General features: G+C 45.8%; 1 protein-coding gene across 5 annotated transcripts in view; it reads left to right on the top strand.

The window, feature by feature from the left end:
• The first annotated feature begins 3,327 nt into the window (after positions 1–3,327).
• The window catches only part of Arhgap44 (Rho GTPase activating protein 44), a 171,130-nt gene continuing 156,917 nt past the window's right edge, over positions 3,328–17,540 (top strand). For 3 of the 5 annotated variants that reach the window (XM_021176399.2, XM_029483387.1, XM_029483389.1), the window contains exon 1: positions 3,334–3,699. In XM_021176399.2, coding sequence (XP_021032058.1) covers positions 3,647–3,699 — 53 coding nt within the window. In that variant the 5' untranslated portion in view covers positions 3,334–3,646. Of the gene's footprint in view, positions 3,700–17,540 lie in introns of all 5 variants that reach the window. The other 2 variants (XM_021176398.1, XM_021176400.1) reach the window with 1 other exon arrangement.

Below are 17,540 nucleotides of genomic sequence, written 5' to 3'. Positions count from 1 at the left end.
AGCACAAAAGCTTGTGTTCTTAAATTACAAACTCTCTTCTTTAAAAACTCCATTTTGTTACATGTGATTCTGACATCTGCTTTGAAAGATCAAAAGTACAGACTTGACATTATTTTCCCTTTCTCTTTCTATTTTTTTTTTTCCTGTGTCATTATCCTTTCTCCAGGACAGAATGCAGAAGATGCACTTAATGTATGGACAGGATGACTGAGACACTAAACTCTTTCTTTTGTTTATTGAAATTTCAACAGCCACACAATTCAAGGGCTACTGTACTGAATAACACAGTTGTATGACAAAGTATAATGTTGTTTAAAGTCATATAGTGTTCTTAATGGCTCTCTGTGACTGATGTATGCAAAGCCACGCTTATTAGGGTATTATTGGTGGCTTTTCATGTTACTGTGAAGAAATACTCCGACCAAATTAAGGTAATAGAGTAAATTTGAGCTCACAATTTGTGGGTACAGGCCACCATGGCAGGGCAATCACAGCAGTGGAACCTGAAGGCAGCTGGTCACACTGCATCTGCTATCAGAAAGAAGAGATAGATGAACAATAATCCTCAGCTTACTCTCTCTCTTTTATATTCAGCCCAGAGAATGGTGCTGCACACATTTAAGGTGGCACTGCTTACCTCTGTCAACCCATACATTCTCTTACAGACATACCCATAGGCTTGTTTCTCTGGTGAATCCAGCTCCTGTTAAATTGATAAGCACTATTAACCACATGGTCATTTTTTTATTGCAGGCAAATGAATGGAACTAGAAAATATCATCCTGAGTGAAGTAAGTCAGACCCAAAAGGACCCACATAATATGTACTCACTAATATGTGGCTATTAGCCAAAAATAAATAAATAAAATAAAATAAAAAAGTATAGAATACCCAAGATACAGTCCACAGAACTCAAAAAGGTCAACACGCTGAAGGGCCCAAGTGAGGATGCCTCAGCCCCACTTGGTAGGGAGTGAGGGAGGGGCCTGGGAGGGAAAGGGAATGGGGGGGGGCGGAGAGGGGAACATTATCTGGTATTGGGTGGGGGGAAAGGACTGAAACCCTGGGGGCCAGAAGAAAGAATGGAAACAGGTAACCTTGGAAGGTAGGAGTTTGGGGAAACCCTCCAGAATGTACCAGAGACCTGGGAGGTGAGAGATTCTCAGGACTCAAAGGGATGGACCTTAGATGAAATGCCCTACATTGGGAAGAGGGAACTTGTAGAGCCCACCTCCAGCAGAAAGACAGGGCATCAAGTGAGGGACGGGGTTGCCATCCCACAGTCAAAACTCTGACTCATAACTGTTCCTGTCTGAAAGAACTGCAGGGATGGAAATGGAGGGGAGCCTGAGGAAAAGGAGGTCCAGCGACAGGCCCAAAGTGAGATCCAGCTCAAGGGGAGGCCCCAAGACCTGACACTATTACTGAGGCTATGGAGCGATCACAAAAAGGGACCTATCATGACTGCCCTCCAAAAGACCCAACAAGCAGCTGAGAGAGTCAGATGCAGATATTTGCATCCAACCAATGGACAGAAGCTGCTGACTCCTGTGGAGGCTGAGGAGGAGGGCGACCTTGTCGGAGGACCAGCAGTCTCAATTGACCTGGGCCCCTGAGACCTCTTGGACGCTGGACCACTATCCAGGAAGCATACATCAGCTGATATGAAGCCCCCAACACATATACAGTAGAGGACGGCTGGGTCTGGGTTTAGTCAGGAGAAGATGAACCTAACTCTCAAGAGACTGGAGGCCACAGGGAGTTTAGAGGTCTGGTGAGGTGGGGGGTGGGGACATCCTTGTGGAGACAAGGGGGGCGGGGAGGAGGTATGGGATGTGGAATGGTCGGAGGGTGGAACAGGAGGGGAATAACATCTGCAGTTTAAAATAAAAATAAATAAATAAATAAAGGACTTAAAAAAAACTCAAAATAGAAGTACTTTGTTTGTATAAACATGACGTTGACATTATAGCCACATACAGTCAGTCACAAGCACGGAATGCCTTCACTGCTAATTGGCCAGAACTCTTGACCTAATAAGCAGAGGCTGAGCTCACAATTAATTAAAGATTTCATGTTCATTCAGCCAAAACATGCCTCAAACCATCATTTGTTCCGCTGGCCAGTAAGATACTTAGATCCATATTTAGGGCATCTTTCTACTGTAATCAACACACTGCAGAGTATCTCAGGTCATAGATGCTCTTCCTTTTTTTATTATTATTATTTTCATAATAGGAATGATCCTGGATTTTCCCACTATGCTATCTTCCATTGTATCTGCCACAGTGGACTACATGATAGTCTGTATGTAGTTAGATTTGGAAAACAGCACTCTTTCATTTCCATCTATCAAACAGCAGTGCTTTCTACTCGAGATAGGGAAGCTGGAGATGAGAGAGTCCCAGCAGTTTTCCTAAAATTGCTGATTAGATATGTGGGATTCTAATGGGAAGACTCACATTTGTTTGATCCAATGTCTCTACTGCACAACAATTCTGACTTGATATATATATAAAGATGACAACTAATTGAGATCACATGTGATTTTTTCTTTTTTTTTTACATTATTTATATTTATTTAGTGTGTGTGTGTGTAAGTAAGACAACATGCAGGAGTTAATTTTCTCCTACCATGTATGTTCTAGACACTGAACACAGGTCATTAGGCTTCTTTACCTGTTGAGCCATTTGCTATCCCCCTCAGCTGCCACCTTCCAAGTCTAATGAGCCACAATTTCTTTCAACCAGCTGGTAAATGCCAGTGGGCTGCCCAGCTGATACCCATTCAAGTCTAGTGGCGGTAAGGAGATGGACATAGCTATGGTAATCGAATCTAAATCATGCAAGAAAGCTGTCTCAGGTTGTGCTAGTACACGTTACTGATTCAATCCTATGTAAGCTTTTGGTTACCTACTGGGTTTGAAAAAGATTAAGGATGGCATTTTGGGATGCATGTTACGCCTAATTCGAAACCCCTTTGTCCCAAGCTTAACACTGTGATTGAACATCAATAAGGTGACCTTATACAATTTAACGAACACATCTGCCTAACATATCTTCATATGAATTCAACACTGAAACATCTTGCATTCGCTTGAGAGAAAATAGGAGTCAGACGTTTACTCTGTTTGTTGTTGTGTCGTTGGTTTCACCATTCAAGCACGAAAGTATTTCCTTTACTAGAAGGCTAAAGCCTAAATGTCTTGGTCATACTGTCTTCTCCCACCTCTGCACAAAAGCTGTCCCTGCAAACTTTGGACAGAGGAAAGGTGGGAGCGGCAAACTACAAGTCCCAGCATGCACGGCGCATTCCGCACAGGCGCACGGGGACCACCCGGCCAGCTGGCTAGCCAGCCTGCGGAGACTCCCTGGTTCGCTCGCCGGGCTGGGGCTGGGGGCTACAGCTGGGGCTGACCGCCGGGCGCCTTCGTCGGCCCCGGGCGTGGCACAGAGAAGGATGCGGCGGGCGGACTAGGCGGAGGTGCTCTCGGGAGGCTGGGCGCGGGCCAGGCGGCTCCCCAGGCTCCGCAGTGCCGCCGCCGTCGCCCCGGAGGCTGGGCGCGGGAGCCATGTAACCCTGCGGCGGGCTCCGGGCAGCTCAGTCCTTCCCCAGCTCCCGGGCTAGCGCGGCAGCGGGGCCACGATGAAGAAGCAGTTTAACCGCATGCGCCAGTTGGCCAACCAGACGGTGGGCAGGTAGGTCACCCGCTGGCCGCCCCGGGCCGGCACGCCCGCGGGGCTGCATCTGCCAGGCGCAGGTGATGGAGCTGCCCGGCCTGGAGCTTGTGCGTCCCTCCTGGGTCCGCGCGGGTCGTTGGTGAGACCTTTCCTCTCCCGACCCCTACTCGCTTCTCGCTCGCCGGTCTAGGCTTGGGTTTCCCAGCTCAGAGAGTGACGCATCCTTCACCTGCGTCCCCAGCTGCCCCTTCACCTCGCCCTCTCTGCCTTTCCTCGGGACTCCCTTTTCCTCTGGTAGCGATTCTTCCTGGAAACAGGTGTTTGCTCTGCTGGAGCTGCTGGCTGCCGAGTCGCTGGCTGCCTCTGGAGATCCCTTCCTCGCTGCGCCCAGTTCAGGGCTGCTTAGGGTCCTGAGGTAGCGTTGGGCCTGGTCAACACCCTCCTTCCCCACTGGAGCCGTGTTTGTTTTCAGGGGCTGTGACTGTATGGGATGCTGGATCACTTTCCTGGCTGTTTTTTCCTCAGCGTTTGGGGGTGGGGAAAGGATGGCGAGAAGGGGGAAGGTGCTGGCTGCTGTAGGCTCGGACCCAAGACTGATTTCAGTGGAGGGAGGGAGGGAGGCAGCGAAAGTGAGGTTCAACTCCCTTGGAAGATGAGAGGAGGATCAGAGAGAGGAGGATCAGAGGCTCTCAGCCAGGTAGGGGATGGGGACAGTCTCTCCTCCCTCCCAGCCCAAAACAGCTTGGCCCTAGGAATCTGCAGGACCCAGACTGCTCTCATCTTGGTGAACATGGACTAGATCTGGGCCAGTGTCTCCAGGAGCGGATCTGTGGGGTGCCAAGATCTATTAAGGTTACGTAAGGATTCTTAGTGGGTCCCGTCCAAAGCTAGACATTCTTGAAACACAGGCTTGTTAGATAGAGGGGGATTTTTCATGGAATGTGTGTGCCCAGGGCCGGATTTCTGTGTGGTTGTCAAAGGAATTCAGGTGTGCAGTTTAAAGTAATCAGAAAGGGAAGAACCAAGCCTTGGGTGCAATTCAAATGCAAGCTCCACACATAGAGTGCTCTTGGCCAGGTTTGTTGAGAAACCAAATACCTTTCTTGGGTGGGAAGTGGAGCTTGAGCTGGCACCTGGTAGGGTGGGGGTGGGGACTTCCTTGGAGAATAGAGGACATGAGGGAAGCACACTGCCCTAGTTACAGTGGGCATTTGAGGGCAGGGGATGTGGTGGCTTCTCATGCTTTCAGGAACTCCAGATGGTTTCCAAGTAACCTAAGCGTTTCCAAGCGTCTAAACTAGACTTGGATTCATTTTTCCCTTCCCAAACACATGTGCTTTAACATGAGGGGGAATTTATGAATAGCAGAGTCAGATTAGCCTAGATTTTTGGCACGGTATTGCCACAAATATAGCCTCACGTGGACTGTCTTTGGTATGTTGGATGCTGAGATAGTGCTTTCCTGGTACTGGGGGGTAGCTGTTGGTTGTCAAGCTGACCTTTCTTTACTGTCTTGGCTTCTGGATCACTCTCTGGGCTCTGGCATACATGATGGCAGGAGACATCCCAGGGGTGGGCCCCTCACTCTGACCACAGGTTGCTGTTTCTTATGGAGTATTCTCAGTCCACTTAGTAGCCTGGTGTTCTCTTGGAGTGTTAGAGATTGGTGCTCGGATCCAAATGTCCCAGGGAAGGCATTCGTGTTGCTTCAAGACACCTGGCTCCTATCTTCCTTCAGGACTTGTTTTTAAGTTGTGAGATTTTTGAGGCATGGGCATAGGAACTATATTTTTCACCGTCACTCGTGGGGGAAATGAAAAATAGGCAAAAGCAAACTGGATGACTATTATTATTATTTTTGTAAACAGTAGTCTTATGTATTCAAAGAACATTCTTAGAAGTACAAATCCAGGGGCTGCACCCTGCTTCTATGCCAGAGCTGCTGAGCGCTTAGGTATGTGATCAACATGTACAAAGTTGAGGCCTGACTTGTGTCTGTTTTGGTGAAGTTCAGAGTGAACTGTTGGAAGCAAAAATTATGATACTCTACTGCTTCAACACTCCCAGTGCCATTTTGCTTAGCAGCCCTAGCATTTCAGTGGCCACATCCCTCTGGATCCCCCTTTGTCTCAGCATGCTCATTTTGTCTTCCTGTCTCCCTGTCCCTGAACTCCTGTGCTTCGGACACATGAAGCCCAGCTCCACTTTAGAGATTTGTTCTTGCTGACCACCAGTTTTTACTACCTGGTTGAGGATGTGGTCTTCCCAAATTGCTTTCTCATCAATCAGTACTTGGCTCTCAGGCTCAGATAAAACCCCTGCTCCCCTCACTCTTACCCATCATTCTTTTCATTTTTGTCCACTACTCGCCACAGTTTGAAAGCTTGTACCTTTTTGATTTTTGCCCGTCTGTCTCCAATAGAATGTATTGATCGCCCTTGCATGCCAAGGGCATAGAGCAGTGCCTTGTAGACGGTTGGTGCTCGGTTAATATTTATTGCCAAGATTAAAATGGTTTACTTCTGGCCAGTGATGGGTTCTTCTTCCTATTGAGAATGTTGAGAGACTCAACCTGTGCATTGGGAAAGGGTCCATAATTTGCTTCTTAGTATCTCCACTCACTAGCAGCTCATAGTGCTGGAAGTCTGGATGGTAGGTGTGATGTCATAAAGTGCTTTGTAGAGAGGCCTTAGTGACCTCTTTCTGGTAGAGAGGTGAGCTTCAGAGCTGCTCTTCTCCACCGCTCCCCACCTAGCTCACTTTCTATAACTCACAGATTTTGGGATTATTCAAAATGAAAAACTTCTGGGCATTGGCTTATCTTTCAAGAACTGGGCATATCTTAGTAGAAATCAGCAACTTAGCATAGCAACTATAGGAAGAGTTGATAAATGCTCTGTTGGTAAGGTGTTAGTCTAGCATGTATGGAGCTCTGGGTTCAGTCCTCAGCACCACATGGTGATACATACCTGTGATCCACCTGAAGGTAGAATCGGGAAGGCGACATAGTGAGTTCAAAGCCAACCTGGACTACATGAGGTCCTGCTTTGGTCATCTTCACATGTTTCTGCCTTGATTTTCCCATATGTGTTTCTTCACTTCTGACCCTACTCTGGAAAGTTCTCCCTGGCCGGCCTGTGCCTGCTGGCTAGGAACACTGATTATCAAGTGGGACACATTTGCATGGGTGCTTAAGGATCTTGTGATTAGCTCTCTGCACATTTTTTTTTTTAAATTAGCAAAATGAGAACAGTGACGGTTGCCCCGTGGAGATATAGACATTGTAATGATGGTGGAGTTACCCCAGAAAAATGGCTAACAGTAGCTTTAGGATCTTTGGGCCAGCATTCTAACTCTTTTTGGATGGCATGTTGTGCTCAGTCATTCAGTGTAAAATGACTGGCTGTCTCCTCTGGGCCACACACGGTTCTGATCTGGGACTATTACAGTGCCGGGCAAACTGAAGTTCTGTTTGTTCACTGGAGCCTGAATTCTAAAGAGTGTGCTGCGCTTTTGATGGCTTATTTGTTGTGTGATTTTTAACTTGCCGCTCAGCATCTTCCCAGCTCGATTTGTAAGCTCCTTTGGAGGCAGAGACAGTGTGGCATGCAGAGGGTTTCTCTGAAATTCCTGGGCAACTGGATCAAAAGATGTATGCATTGTAAGCAGAGGACTCAAGGAGAGTAGTTCAAAGTCTCAGGAAGAGCAGCCGATGCTGCCTTTTTGATTTTTGTAAAGGCAGTGGTACCTGGAGGAGCGAAGGGCGGCAGCAGCTGCTGGGATGTGGACTGGAAGGAGGGCTCAGCCTCATGCATGCCACCAATTGCTGCTTGTTGTTGTTGTTGAATCTTCCTTAGAGTTTAGTGTCTTCTGGGGTTCTACCCATCCTGAGAGCCTATTCTTCTTGGAAGTGATATCTGGCTTGTCCTGGGTGAAACACGGAGCTGAGCGGAAACTTTAGCACAGGGCGAAAGAGAAGATACAAGAACCGGAAGTCAGCCCCTTGTTAAGGACTTGTTTTTTTTTGGTCTGTAGGTGGGGAGCACAGTAAGCCGCCATCTTAGAGGACTGGGATGAGGTTGGAGGGAGCCTAGCCTGGTGAAGGGCTCACCAGATGGACCACGAAGGTTCTGATCATTTTTCTTGAAAGTTGACCCAGTCTTTGGAAGACATTAGCCTTCTATGTACAGGGTCTTGGAAATGGGTTCCAGTGGTAACTACCCAACTGCTCTGCGTGGGGTCTGCCCTGGGAGGAAAGTTGGTAGAGTTCAAGAGGAAGCAAGTAGCCCCAGGCTTGTAGATGGTAACATTGTAGGTGCGAGCAAGGCTGTTTGGGTTGCGCTGGGTTGTGTGGGTTTAGAGGTGCTAAGTTGGGGGGTGGAAGAATGAATTTTGCCTCCAGATCTCTGCTTTCTATTCCTCGACTGCTAGTGTGCAAGACAGAGCTGAGAGGGCTTGGTTTCTCCTGCAGCCTTGCCAAGCCTCACTGCCGCAGCGCAGCCTGCACAGTTGAACTGCAGGCAATTCAGGCATCGGCCAGTGGTCCCCGGCGGGGCATGAGGCTGCACAGTCTCTAGGAACTTTTTTTTTTTTTTTTTTTTGGTTTTTTGAGACGGGGTTTCTCTTTATAGCCCTGGCTGCTCTAGGAACTTTTGGCATAGCTGGCATTTCTTCTCTGGCTGAAGCCACTGAGGACCCTTTGCCTGAAGCAACGGCTTGTCCTTCAGTAGGTCTCTGAAAGCCATCAAGCAATCAATAGGACCAGAGGGGAAAGTCAGAACAAGTCTAGATTAGTCATCACCTGCTTTTGCAAAAGGTGGCTGTGATTTGGACTTCTCAGACCAATGCAGGCTTCTGCAGCCTCTTTCTATGAGAGCAGCAGGCTTCTCCAGACCAGAGACTCCCCTTAAGTTCTTCAGTAGAGAGAGTCCTGGGAGCCCAGGCAGGACCTCTTGCTGAGGTGTGGCTTTTGTGCTAGCAGACCACACTGAGCCACTCATGACAGACTGGCAGAGGGACAGAGAAGGGCCTTTGCCCTTGGTTCTCCATGCCCCTTACTCTACAGGCCTGTCCTGTCTCCCCTCAGGTGGCCTGGTCTCTGCAGTCAGCAAGAGGCAGCCTAGCCTCACTTTCTTGGAGAATTCTCTCAGCCCAGACCTGCAAGTCATTGTTGAGGGAGCCTTTTTTTTTTTTTTTTTTCCTTGAGCAGCAATTAATCACCTCCCCTCCCACTTTTCTCTACCAGAGGAATTCATCAACACTGATTGGTAATTTTTTAATAATGGGTGATAAGAAGCATTGCTTTCTTGTGGCTGTTTAAAAAAGTAAATTAGTAGCCATGCCACTCAAACAGTAATTTGTGGTTATTTGTTTTAGAGGGATCTGTAATGATCCCTTTTATTAGTACTCAAGAGCAGATTATTTCCGATGCTATTTCTGCGGTGATGGGAAATAGGGAGGTTATGGTCTGGCTCAGTGCTGAGGCTCTCTGAGCTCAGAGAGCAGGTTCTGGGGACACAGAGAGGATCCATCACTCCTCCACTCAGGGACCTCTGACCCTTGCCGAGTTGGGGAGGCTGTGATGTCTAGCAAGTTGAAACTCTCCTTTCTGTCCAGGAAGCAAATGTAACTCTCATTTTCTAACTTTAGAGATAATTTTTAGAATAAACGTTTATTTTCCCACAGAATTCGATTTATTTTTAGCCATTATTTTTAGTTGCATAAGTAATATTTATCATAGAGGAATGGTAACCTTATGGGTGACCAGAAAAAGGGGGACGCTTGGTGAATTTTCTACCTAGAGCCACAGTTAATACTTAGTTAATACTTATTGAGCAGGCATCTTCCAGTCTCTTACTGAGGTAATAGCTTGGTTGTATGAGCTTCCTGGAGTGTGCTTGAACAAGCTAAGATTGTTCTGCAGCCATTGGTGACACCATTGTTTTTGCAGTCCATTGTTGACCCGGACATCATGTGAGAATAGTGACCATATGTTCATAACTTTGCTTGATTTTTAGGTAATCTTTAATATCTAAATACATACTTGCTTAGTTGCCTGCTATACACATTTCACTGTGGGTTCCTGATTTCTTTTTAGTTTAGTTGTTGTTGTTTGTTGTTGTTGTTTTCCCACGAGGAAATCTGGTATGTATGGTTTGGGATTTGTTAACTTATGGTTTATGCATATGTTCAGAGCCATTCCTCAGACCCAGATTATAGAAACATCCAGACACCTTCAGCAATGTCTGGGATACCCTGATTTTAAACCAGTCTGGAATCCATCAGCCAGCCCTTCTGGTGTATGGCGTGTGTGAGAAAAGTCCTGTTTCACTTTTCTGATCCTTCTTGTTTTTAAGTTACTTACGCTGTTAAAAATCGACAGTGTCGTTCATACATACTGTATTTGAAGTACCATTATCAGGCACTAAAAGGCCTCTTACGTGCTTGAGGAGTTCTGACTTGCTTCCTTGGCCTGCCTTCTAGTAGGAAGCTGAGGGGCTTCAGCTGTGAGCAAAGTCAGCTTCATTCTCATCCTGAGGCCGCAGTGTTGTGAGGACAGTGAAGCCAGACTGGACCCCGCACCCCAGCTTCTGTTAGGGTTCTTCAGTGGCCCAGACACCAGAACTCTGAGCCTTTGCCCGGGGGACCTTCCTGTCTAACCTAGATGTCTGCCTTGTGCAAGAGACGTGTTCTGCATCTTCTGACATGTCGGCATCGAGATGGAGACAGTGCCATCTTTGCAACATTCGGTGTCATGAGAATACTTCCCAGGGGAGCAGCATCCGCTTATTTAAGCCTATCTGTGATCCTCTCCTGCAGTTACCTTTTAGGTCCTCCTTGATCACAGTTTCCTTGTTACATGTGTTGGACTTGTTGCCATAGCGATGGGGATTAGAATAATTTGTTTAGCCTTATTACTCTTTTTTAGCCACTGCTTGTCAGTGACTTCAAATGTGGGTTACAGGATTCTCCAGCAGATCATTGTATCTTCTGCAAATAATAATTTTGGGTCCTTTTCTATCCTGGTTCGTACTTACTTCATTTTCTTGTCTAATCACATTGTCAAGCACTCAAAGAAAAGCACTATAATAGTGTGGTAATGCGTAGGTGCCCATGATATTGACTTTAATATAAATGCATGGTGGTTAGTGTGAGAGTTTGTTGTTGTTTTTTTTTTAACATACATTTATTTGTTTGTGTATGTGTGCACATGTGTATGTAGAAGTCAGAACACGACTTGCGGGAATCAGTTCTCCCCTTCCAGCATGTGGATTTTAGGCATCAAACTCAGGTGGTCAGGCTTGGTGGCAAGGGCCATAACCTGCTGAGCCATCTCACCAGCCCTTGAGAAAGTTAAAAAAAAAATCAGATTACATTATTTTACTTTGAGATTTTTTTATATTGAAGTTAAATTTTACTTGTTATCATCAAATTAAATCAATGAGAGACTCCCATCCTGTGTGTGTGTATGTGTGTGTTTGTGTGTGAGACATGTGTGTGCACTCCCAATCTTCAGTCGAGTCTCCAGTATTGAACCCTTGTTCTACTTGGCAGTGGGATGTTGAATATTTCTATATACTTCAGTTGAATTTATTGTTTGTATGATTTGACAACCTTGCTACATCCCTCCCATTTTGTAATAGTGTAAAAATGAAGTGTCCAGCTTCTCTTTTGTATGGAGTAATAAAAGCAGGGAGCAGTTTTCCAAGGACAATCTTCTGATACGATGATTCTTTGACAGATTTCCACTTTCTTTAGTGGCCTTGGGACTAGTTGTGTTTTCCAATCACTTTGAGTAACTTATTTTAAAAAAAAAAAAGATTCATTTTTTTGATGTTCAAAACAAGTTATTAGACTCTGCATATGAATTGGATTTCCAGTGACATCTAATTTTTCCCCTTGAGTAGCTTTGCCCTAATGTGAATTCTCTTGCGATTCTTGGGCTTATTTTGTCCTGCTCTGAGTGTTCAAGCTTGCATGTTGTATGTGAGGATAGGTCAGACTCTGCTATGGGAACTCTCTAGTGACATACTGTCACGGTCCTTCATTTTGGGCTCATTACTAATGAGTTGATGTGGAGAGTAGTGTCGTCAAGGTCCGTGCTCCTCTGTGAAGGGTTTGGGGAATCTCATGTCACCCCCTCCACTCTTTTTCCAGTACTGCTGAAGGTGAAGAGAGAATAGCAAAATGGCATTTATTGGTATTCAGGCTCTTCGATCTTTCACTTAGAATCCAGAAAGGTTGCTCTGCTAACATGTCACTGGCTGGAACTCGTCACAGAGTTCCCCTGGATGTGGCTGGACCAGGCTCCCTCCTCTCAGCTGAATCACCAGGGATTTCATTCTTTCTCCATATATCTCTCCCTGTCTTGCCCTGTCTCCCTGGTGCATATTTGAGAAGGCTGAAGATTATCGCACTCATGCCTTTCTTTAAGAGTCTCCTTGCCCTCCACCGGAGCTGGTCAGCTCCACCCCAGGGGCCAACGTCAGGAAAACAATCTTTCTCTTGCTGCTACTCATGGCCTTTGTAGTGTAGTTACAGGAATTTACCACTATGCCCATCTTCAAAATTAGCTTTAACAAATATATTTTTAAATGCCCTTCCTACTACAGTGGGGAAGATAAGGATGAAGGAAACAGAAAGTCTCTTCATGCCACAGTGACATGACACACTATAGGATTATTGTGAGGTTTAAATAAGATAGGAAACATAATATCCTTAGGCTAATTCCTGATTATGGTAAGTACTCCATAAATTGTAGTTATTACAGGATCCCTTGCTGTGCTGAGAGTCTCTCTGACACAGAGAATGATACATGGTCTTTTTTACCTGTGTTCCCTGAGAACTTGAGACTTACAACTTGAAATTGATGGGCATTTGTCTCCTGCTCTAATCAAGCCCAGTTTCTCTGTGTTTAGCCAAGAACATGATTTGTGGTATCAGTAATGGTGGGTTTCTCCCATTTGATGCCTGTGCTAATAGTCAAACTGTGCCAGATCTCAGCAGCTCCCGGCCCTGACCTGCGAAGTGAGGACAGCCCTTTCCACCCCAGGCCATCCTGGATTCCACCATTTATCTCTGAGGTGGAAGAACAGGACACAAGACTGTGGTGAGTCACACTCTGGCTTCCAGTGTTTCTTTTGGAAGTGACATGTGCCATTTCTGCCATTTCATTGCCAAAGCAAGTCACTTGGCCACACCTCATTCCATATACAGCCCTGAAAGCCAGTCTTGCAGTGCAGGCCTGAATCGAGAGGCAAGCCTGCAGCCTACAGTACCTGTTGCAGGAGCTTGGCTGAGATGCTCTGTGAGGATTGTCTTCACTGTGGCTTCCAAAAGAATCAAGTGCTGTTTATAGACCCACTTACCAGATGGGGAAATGGAGGTGAGAAAGAGCAGAGCCAGACGTGATACCTCCCTGAGTAGAGCAAACCTGGGCTGAGGCTTCTTGCTTTTGCCCTGGTACCATTTCTTTGCAGCCACAATGTCCCTAGTCCCCATAGGAGGTGGTTTTAGAAATGCTAATTAACTGCTCCTAACTTAAATAAAAATAAAACTGTCCTATTCCCTCTAAGATAATGGAGCATCTTGCATGTAGCCTTAACCACAAAGAGCATAAATGAAATTTTTGTCAATAGAATATTCTTCCCTGTGTTTTGTTTCTGCAGTTTCAGCAGAAAGAGAGAGAGAGAGAGAAAAAAAAAAAAGGTGCCCTTTGAAGGTTCTTTGCCTTCGGTTGGGAAGGCAGTCAGAGTATTTACAAAAACCTTTGGACTGCTTCTTCCCCAGCACAGGAACCAAGTAGCAACATAACAACTATGCAAAAGGATCAAGTCAAGTAGACCAGCCTCTAGCCTCACCGTGGTCCTCACTGTCGCCCCTGACCCCAGTCATCAGTGTGTGTGTGTTCCCACTATTGATGTAAGCACCGTCTGTTAAGAGTACCCCAGATTTGCACATTTACTTGACAGACCTCCATTCTGCCCTTGCCCCACTTTCTACATCAGGGCAGGGCAGTGCAGCCTGGTGGCTGCTGCTTGCCTAGCTCGTGAGGAAAGACAGGAGAGCACCCAGGTCCCCCCTCCCCGCCTGTGCTTTAATGACTGCAGTAGGGAAACAGAATGTCTGACATTAACAGTCAGGAAGTAAGTTCTGCGTTGACATAGTTGCAACTCTTTTTGTATTTTCTGAACTTGGGTTGATTTGAGAATGCAGAGAAGCCTTCAGGATGAGGACACAGGATCTAGAAGTGCACGAAGGGGTGACAGGCCAACAATAAAACAAACCACATGGGAACAACTGGAAGGGAGTCCGGAGAGAGGGAAGCAGAAGCCTGCAGGATGAGGAGTGATTTCTGCTCTTGTACATTTGCAGGAATCCTGATTCTTTCAAATAAACACTCATTTCACTAAAACAAACAGAACTCAACAGGAGGAACTGAAGACATTGTTGCTTATAATAATATTGTATCTTTGGGGGCTTTTTCGGATCTGAATACATGTTTGCAGTTCTTTGGAGCCCTGGTTTCAAGCATGGGGGAACTGCTCATCTTTAGAACTCTGGATGCAATGGCAGACCTCATTTTGTAGACTATTGGGAAGCGATACGACCTGGTCTCTTAGATCAATTAATAGTGGTTTTTAGTGTTTGTCGATACATTTTTTTTTCTTTTCCTATTTTTTTTAAATCTATCTAAAGAACTTGCCACATTTATGTATCGTATTGGGGGCCATGCTTATGCCTAGCACATGTGTGGAGGTCAGAGGACAGCTTGTCAATCCTGGTTCTCTATCATGTGGGTCGTAGGGATGGAGCGCAGGCAGTGAGGTGAGGCAGCTAATGCCTTTTCCTCCCTGAGCCATCTTGCTGACCTGCTTCTCTTTATAAAACAAAGCCACATAATTATGCATGTTTAGGAGGGACACTGATACAGAGTATATAATGTTTAAATCATGACAGTTAGCGTTTTCACTTCAAGTACCCATACCTTTTAATCTGATATGAAAGTGATACATAATTTCAGGGTCCCTTGTGATGCCTTGAAACGTGGTCTGGATAAGGAGACCAACAACCTCTCCCAAGGTTGATCATGATCATGACTTTATGCTGAACTACTTCAGAGCTCTGTTGCTTTGTTGAAGAAGTGCACATCCCAATATTATCTGTACTAATGTGGAAAATGTCAGGGGAATTTGTTTTTGTGCTCCATTACTGCCAGGATTTTTAGTTTTTAATTGTGTGCAAGTGTGTGTGTGTGCGTGCGCGAGACACACACACACACGCACACATGCATGTGCACAAGCATGCATGCACACACACATATGAGAAGGAGAGGGATAGGGAAAGGGAAAGGACTCTTGTCCTCTCCTTTAACTGCAGAGCCACCTTTCCAGCCCCAGTTACCTCTAATTGTACAGACAACACTTTGGAGTCTGGTCTGCATTCCAGACTCCCCTTGGGCAGCCAGGCTTCTCTGGTTATAGCAGCAGACTCTGGTCTGTTTGGGGATGGGTGGGGCTGCTCTCCAAATCAAAGGAAAAGTTGAACAGTGCATCATGCAAATAGCTACTGAGAGCCTGGTCATAAGAGCTATAGAAGAGTCTGAGCAAGAAAAGAGTCTGAGGGGCTTTCCATTTTGTGCTGTCACTTGGCCACTCAGAAGCTGCACAGATCAGAGTCTTAATTGGTCAAGCTTGGGTCACCTCATTGGAAAGAATGATGCATACAGCAAGGCCAGATGCCCACTGAGTTCTACAGTCAGTGGCGTCGGACCCCACCCATCTCCACCAGCTTGCCAGGATTTCTTGGCTGTTAAGGAAGTTATTTTTCACCTTTACATTTCTGGCTAATTTCTGTGAATGTATCCTTGAAGTCATTTTTCTTCCTTTTGAGATAAGATCTTGTGTGTAGCCCAGGCTAGACTTGAATTGTAGACGCTCTTGCTTCAGCCTGTGGGGTGCAGGAACTGCACAGGTATGCCACCTCACTCAGCTTCTCTGCACCTTTTCACTTTTGTGTCTTAATTATAGTCCACGTCTGTACCCTGGATGATTGCAGTGACCCCTGATCTAATCTTGCCTTGTGGTGATTCTTCCTGACTTTACGCTGTACTCTTGACTACACATATGGAGGAATATAACTTTTCTTCTGTATTAAGTTTTCCTTTGGAGTTTTCCTAGGATTGTAGAAAATTCTGTGTACCACTCATTTATCTTAGAAATTGTCCTGGTTAGTTTTGTTCTTTCTTTCCTTGATACAAGCTAGGGTCATTTGGGAAGTGAGCACCTCAAATGAGCAACTTGCCCCCATCAGATTGTTTGGTAAGCAAATCTCTGTGATGTTTTCCTGACTCGTGATTGATGTGGGAGGGCCCAGGCCACTGTGAGCAGGGTGCCCCTCTAGGCTTGTGTAGGAAAGCAGACTGAGCAAGCTATAGAGAATAAGCCAGCAAGCAGCATCCCTCCAGGACCTCTGCTTCGGCTCTTGCCCCAGCTTCCCTCAGGATGGAGGGTGGCCTGAGAGCTGTCAGCTGAAATAAATTCTTTCCTCTTCAGTTTGCTTTTGGCCCTGGTGTTTTGTCACAGCAGTAGAAAACAAACCAAGATATAAGCTGACACCCTGTAGTTTGACTGAGGATTCCAATAGGTTTTACAGTCATAAAAGTCCGGGTGTGTGGATCTCTAGGAATGCTTTTGGTTAGAGTAATGACCACCAGCATTACCCAGTTAAAAAACAAAAAACAAAGACTTTACTTTCTTTTGTAAAAATTTATTTTAATTGATTGAAAACCACAGTATTTATTAGGAACCCTGTGAAGTCTCAGCCCACTGCATACTTGCATAATGTACAAATAACTATAAAGGAATGACATTTCAGATGATGGGACATCCAGAGGTGGGCCAGGTCTTCAGGTACATTATGATCTGGGACTCCTGTCATCTTCCTGTTTTCTTTGCTTTGTCTTTATTGGTATCTTGGCCTTCTTGGTCATTTTCCATGGTAAAAATACGGTTGTTGTGTGCTGTGAGGAAGAATGTCGTGACATTTGCAGTGAAGGAGATGACACTGGAAGTAATCCTGCCCATGAGTCCTGAGCCCTGTGGTTCCTCCAAGGGGCCAGAGGCTGTACATGCTTGTGGAGATCAGGGCTTATGAGTCTGCGTCCTGATAATATCATTCATCATGTTTTGCCAGACTCAGAAACACTAATGTCCTGCTTTCTCTCATATGAAGAATCTGTGTTTACATAGCTATATGATATATGCATATATATCTAAGCCACAGAAGTAAATAGATCGGGTATTGGAGAGGGGAGGAAGATGTCAAGATGAGTGGGGAAGGGGGTACCAAGAGAGGGAAGTGGAACATGCTTGACATGAAGTCACTGGGGGGACTTGGATGGGATGGGTAAGGGGTGGGCACTGTGTGTGGGTAAATATAAAAAAAGATGATGATATAAATGTGTGAAAATGCTATAATGTTTGCTCAGGAAACTAATAAAAACTAAGGTTGCTCGCAAAACGAAGGTGATTTGCCTCCATATTCCTAGTTCACAGAGACAGAAAGGAACATTCCAGAAGCTCTTGCTCATGAGATAAGAGTCCTTTCATCTAGTCTAAGCCAGTGCATTTCACATAGTTACGCTTGACCTTTAACATGTACAGGAGGGTGGGAATATGGTAGATGGATGAGGCTCCAGCCCGTGTCCCTGATCTGCTTCTGACTGTCAGAGACAGAAGGCACAGATCCGTTGGGACCTTTTTCCGAATCCAGAGAGAAGGGGTGTCCTCTGAGTCAAGAGACTGCGATAGTAGGATGAGTGCTTTATTGGAGTCAGAGCTCATCAGGAAGGAAGACCA

Source organism: Mus caroli, chromosome 11 (assembly GCF_900094665.2).
Source record: "Mus caroli chromosome 11, CAROLI_EIJ_v1.1, whole genome shotgun sequence".
Lineage (NCBI taxonomy): Eukaryota > Metazoa > Chordata > Mammalia > Rodentia > Muridae > Mus > Mus caroli.
The sequence above is the reverse complement of the archived record's forward strand: the minus strand, read 5'-3'. Positions and strand labels throughout refer to the sequence as shown.